Source organism: Arachis ipaensis, chromosome B04 (genome assembly GCF_000816755.2).
Source record: "Arachis ipaensis cultivar K30076 chromosome B04, Araip1.1, whole genome shotgun sequence".
In the NCBI taxonomy this organism is placed as follows: domain Eukaryota; kingdom Viridiplantae; phylum Streptophyta; class Magnoliopsida; order Fabales; family Fabaceae; genus Arachis; species Arachis ipaensis.
This window is the reverse complement of record NC_029788.2, coordinates 118376595-118382460: the sequence shown is the minus strand read 5'-3', so window position 1 is coordinate 118382460 and position 5866 is coordinate 118376595. Positions and strand designations below refer to the sequence as shown.

General features: G+C 35.3%; 1 protein-coding gene across 1 annotated transcript; it reads right to left on the bottom strand.

The window, feature by feature from the left end:
- Positions 350–3487, bottom strand: LOC107634991 (cleavage stimulating factor 64-like). The gene is made up of 6 exons (XM_016338341.2): positions 3078–3487; positions 2741–2779; positions 2128–2640; positions 1948–2043; positions 827–1012; positions 350–753 (listed from the first exon to the last, which is right to left on the bottom strand). Exons 1-6 carry the CDS (start codon positions 3246–3248, stop codon positions 628–630), a joined length of 1131 nt encoding a protein of 376 aa, XP_016193827.1. The 5' UTR covers positions 3249–3487; the 3' UTR covers positions 350–627.

Here is a 5866-nt window from a genome sequence, read left to right as displayed (position 1 = left end):
AAAAAAATAGTAAAAAAACAAAATTTAAACAAATAAAATGATATCAACTATATTTAGGAGTTTTAGTTTTTAATGAAATGTGCAAACTCATTAATTTCAACTATATTGCTTCTTTTTTTTTCTTTTTTTCCCACCATAATAGTCATTGTTTATTACTCGTATAAGAAATGCCTAATATGGAGTTATGGACTATTACTGAGACTGAGAAAGAAAAGCTTATAAAGTTAAATTTCTTATCTAAAAGATGGTATCGAAGAGAAGTGATGAAACAATGGTTTTTAGTTACGACGACAAATTGAGTATCTGCTGATTGTTATTTCCAGGATGAGCTTGAACATTCTGATGGTGATTGGTAATGAAGACAGTGATTGGGATTTCGAGTATTCTAATTTCTAAGTTTTCAAACACTTAATGATTTGCATTGAAGTTTCTGAATGACATAGGCCGTTACATGCAGCCAGCAAGAGATAGCTTCATCTCTGCTATTCAATTAAATTCATTCACAATATGATTATACGATTGAATTCATTCCTATTTAATTATCAACCTCTACAAAACTTCACTGAAGCCAATCAATTTGATCATAGAATAATGCCTGCCAAATTGCATGGATTTATGTGCACTACATCATTGACGCAACATCTGTTGAAGCTGCAGCACTTGATTTCTTTGTTCTGGAGGAAGTAGATTTATCTGCTCTGGTGTGAGACTCATGACTTGTTGAAGCAGCGCCTTCTCCATCTCCGGTGTCAACTACACACGCTAGAGAATATCAAAACACTGAAGAACCATCCATACAAAATAAATGTTAATTCACAAAAATTACCGCAGGAGGCCGAAGTGGCTGATTAGAAGCGCCCATCAGACCAGGCACTACAGATGGTGGTCCTGGAGGTACAGAATGCGGTGTTGGGTTTTCTGAAGGACCAGGCATCCAAGAAGACCCTCTATCAACTTGCATTGCACTTCCAGCTTGACTGCCAAAATCAGGCCCTAAAGGCATATTCCCAACCTGATATGCAAACATAACTTAAAATACGAAAAATTCAACTATGTTTAATTTCAAATTCAATATACATGATCATAGCATCATGTGACTCAATACTGGGACACTAATGATATCGCTAGTGTAATAGAATTTTCCGTATCCGGGTCTCGAGCGAAGCGAGAGGAAAGACTTTTAGGGTACCCTACATCCCTCCCCCTTGCTCTCAGTTACTCATCAAATGGTACTCAGTTAAATATAAGGCTCCCAAGTACTTTATTTTGGTATTTCTTCTGGTAAAATCTCAACAATCAACTTAGGTTTAAGGATCATTATGTGCACAAACAAGAGTCACATGTGGCAGAAAGAGAAAAATCATAAAATAAAAGAAAAATGAATTAAACAGGACTCCAACTAGAGTAAATCAAACCATTACTTCTGCTAAGAATTGCTTTGACGATATCTTAAATTGTCTAGTGAAGTAAACTAGAAAATATAACCATTTTACTCTACATGACGTACTCTGCAAGTAATTGGTATCAACTTTCCTATTCAATAATTCATTTGAGTCCAAGGCATATTTTCCCTTTAAAACAAAGGAGCAATGTTTTCTACTTTTCTTGTAAAAGCTACTGTACATATAACCCAAACTCATTTGCAACAGTTCTATTACTATACATATAGGTTAATGCCTAATAACACCTTATACAAAGACTTAGACTTAACATGAGACATGTGGGATCTGATTAGCCAAATAAAATTGATTCTAGTCAGGCATGCCAATGAACCAAGTGTTAAATTCATAAGGATGACAAAAAAATCATATAAATAGAAAGCACAAAAGAATGAATACCAGATAGAAACAAAATGTCAAAAAACCAATCAAGCCCCAAATATTTTTATAAGAATTCATGGTGCCCAAGCATGGTCATATGTCCTAATCAATTATAGTATGTGCATACCTGAAAACGTGATTGAGATGACTGTTGACTTGGAAGCAGGGGATTCTGCCCCTGTGGAAATGTAGGTCCACCACTTGCAGGAGGTTTTGTACCTGGCTGAAAATTTCATCAATAAAACAACATTATTACAATTCAACAAGTCATTGGATCATAAATTGTAAATTGAAATATTCAACTCACAAGAAACAAGGATTGCGAAAGATTGTGAGGAGCACCACCGTGTTGAAAACCTATATTGGCACCCGTTTGTGGAAGGTACTGGGAATGATAATTGGTTACTGAAGGTGGTCGGTGCTGTGGCGGCAACGGCGGTTGCGGAGGCATATGTGAAAATCCAGGTGTCTGCAAAGGTTGTGCAGATGAATGGGGCGAAGGGGTCAGTATGTTTGGAAGTTGTGATGATTGTGGAAGTGGCCCGGAAGACACTTGGGGAGCCAGATGTCCCTTGGGTTGCTGTGGCATTTGAGAAGAGTGTGCGGCCATCGGCTGAGATTGATGACTCATTGCAGGAACAGCAGTTGATGAGACCAGCGGCGGAGGTTGGTTCGGGTGTTTTCGTAGAGGAATCTGGGGTTGCGATACACCTGCTTGATCCTGAAAACCACCTTGCCCGGGCAATAAAGGGGCAGGCTGAATGTTTGGCTGCACCGGCGGCTGAGTGTTCTGCGGTAAAATTGGCTGAACTTTTGGAACCTAGAAGCAAACATTTTTCCACACCCTCAATGAACGAATTTCTACCAAAAGACGATTGTGAAACTGAAACTGAAATCGGAAAAACAAGTCGAAAGCATACCGTTTGAGGTGGTTGCACCATTCCTAGCATAATTTGTGCCTAGTTAAACAAAATAAAATGGGTAGTTTGAAGTTAAACAACGAATTGAGCTTGAAAGAACCACAAAGTGAATTGAAGAACTAGCACGAGTACACTTCAAAGAAACCTAGGGTATAATGTGAAGAGTCGAAAGTGTTCAAGATATCGATAATCCATTCTTGCAACTAGTATAATTAAATATAGAGTTTCATGTTATAAACCTAAAGCGCTCAATTATGAAATTACGTCAATAAGGAAAAAAGAGTTGCCATAATCAATAGAAACAGCAAAGCAATGAAATCAAAGGCATGTGAAGAACCTGGAAAAGAGCTTTGGTTAACATAGGGTTCTGGATGAGGATCTGCCTGGCTTGTTGCTGGTTCTGTTCGATGAGATTCTTCATCTGAGACATTATATCGTAAAGTTGGTTCTTCGACATTCCGGCAAGGTTGGCTGTTAAACCGTCGCCGCTGATCCGTTTCTCCGACATTCCTGAACGTGGCAGCACTGACCAGCTCACCACGAAGACGACAACAGACGATTAAGAGAGTGATGAGGATAATCTTAGGAGGGTATTTTTATTTGAAAAAGATTGTTGCGTGGGATCCGGAGGTTAAGTGAAAAGTACACTAAAAAAATATATTTAGTTCGCGTTTTTACCAAAAATTTTAATTTATATGTGTTTTAGTATAGGACATCCCTTCTAAAAACGATGAGTGTACTTTTTATGTTTGCAATAATAATTTTACTAGAGGAGATTTGAATGTTTGCAATGAGGCAGAGAATAAGATGAAATTATTCCATCATGTTGGTAAGCTCCATCAATAGTAGAGTATATTAAAAAAAAAATTCAAAAATAGATTTGGATCTGGTCTGGAGATAAATATTATCAGAGGTTAGAGATTTATGGCCAATCTACTAATATAGTTGTTCACTTAGAAAAGAGTATTTACACTTGCAGGTTCTGAAAAATAAAAGGTAAAATTTGCACTTAAATAATTGTTAGATTGATAAATTTGTAGCATGGTTGTTGTGTTATCACTAATTAGTATTTTTCTTTATAGATATGCCATGTATCCATGCAAGTGCAGCCATATCTAGGATTAATCGAAATCTTGAGAATTATTATCATTATTGGCTGATTATAGAGATCTATAGAGCTACGTATATACACTTTTTTAATCCAATTTCAGGATAGGATCTTTAGAAGAAATCTCAGTATATAGGCCTCTTGCACCCAAAATCAGAAGAAAGCCATGTCCATTAACCAAAAACAGAAAGAAAGATGTCGATGAAGAGTCTTCTGGTAGTAAGAAAGCAAAAACTTTCACCAAATTAAAAAGGCAATACAAAAAATTCATTTGCACTTACTGTGATATTAAAGGACACACCAAAAAGAGTTGCTCCCATAAGAAGGCAAATGATATTGCCGGTGCTCTTGTTGCTGCTGTAGCAGCTATTGTTGCCTCCTCAAAAATTGCGAATGCTAGAGTTATCCGAGTATAACCAACGCTGTCACTGCTGACCATCAACTTGGTGAGGTTGAGGCTAATATTGTTGATAATCCTCTTGAAAATATTGATAAAGCACAACTTTCAGAGATTAAACTCACCCAACCCACATATTCTCAACTAGAAATTCAGGAATAGATAATATTAAGCTTGTTATTTGCATTTTTACATGTCTTAATATGCATAATGTGGTACTCAACAATCTCACACATACAATTCATTTCTAGATGTGTCCATCAGACCCATCTTCACCTTCACCTTCACAGCAGGTGATAAGGTTTCCACTCCCTAGCAACTGACAAGGCTTGAAAAGCTGCCACTTAAGAAAAAAATAATACCGAGTGGACTCAATGCAAGGCGCAAGTTCTAGGACAGTTGCACACTTGGCAGAATTTTTAAATTTTGTTCCCACTCCAGGCTTCAAACTACCATGAAAGAAAAAGTTTATAACTTAAGGTGTTTGGAACATATTGTGTTTCCAATATTTTGTACAAATCCTTTTCAAACTATGTTATTTTGAGATTATATTATCAGGTGTTGTGTTTTGATTTGGAAAAACTTAATTATTATTGATGATATTCTAAACATCACTTTTGATGTATTATAGCAGTTAATGCTATTGCTACTTGAATACTATGATTAATTACTATGACTTTTAGTTAATATGTTTAAAGTTTGTTTGTTTAATTATTTTGGTATATTACAACAATTAATCTATTACTATGATTAATATATATAGCCAATGAGTTAACTTATTTGTAATTTGCATATTTTATTTTTTATTTCAGAAACACAGCTTTCACAATAGACATGGTTTATCATTTCATTGCAAATAAATATATCTCAAACTTTAATTATCATTTTCTCTTTCATAGACCATAACCTACATCCATATAAATAAACCACACCATCTCTTTCCAATGGTCTGAAACACAAAAAAAATCAGAAAAAAAAAAAATTTGAAAGGAAAAACAATATAGAACTAAAATAGATATTCAACTAACTCACATTATAATTAGGATATCCATAAAATAGTTTTTCTGGATTCACGTTTGTACTAGACCAACGAAGAATGGGTTGCATCCCACAATCACGGAATTTTTCCTCCTCGGCCATGATGTGCATTCCTCACCCCACTACCATGTGAACGACATCTACTAGAGCTTTAGGAAGTTTCGTGCTCCTCCTCAACATCCTCCCTAACTCACCACAAACAGGTTCAATTTGGAAGATTTGGGTTACTTTCTAGGTTTTAAAGTTCAAATCCGATATTCCTGGAGGCTAAATTGATGCCTATAAGAATTTCGTCATGTCATATAACAATTAAAAGTATCAGGTGTTAATTAAACGTGACACATTCACTCCAATGTTGGAGATGGACGAAAGAGCTAATTTGAGTCCCACATTAAAATTTGAAAGTACAATTTGAATCATTTAAAAATTTGAAGGCTAAACTTAGTTAGAAATCAAATTTCAAAAATTATTTTGAGTATTAATTTCTAATTACAACAGATATGATTTATGAATAGTGTGTGAGGATTTGATTTTAATGATAAATTTAAAAATGAAAAAAAATTAATCATTAATTATTTTAACA

Bases quoted from the DNA above. Each gene is read 5' to 3' on its own strand.
- LOC107634991 (XM_016338341.2), bottom strand. From the start codon at position 3,248: ATGTCGGAGAAACGGATCAGCGGCGACGGTTTAACAGCCAACCTTGCC. The intron at 2,641-2,740 runs GTATGCTTTCGA...GTTTGCTTCTAG, and splicing joins TGGTGCAACCACCTCAAACG to GTTCCAAAAGTTCAGCCAAT. The intron at 2,044-2,127 runs GTGAGTTGAATA...TGAAATTTTCAG, and splicing joins TTTCGCAATCCTTGTTTCTT to CCAGGTACAAAACCTCCTGC.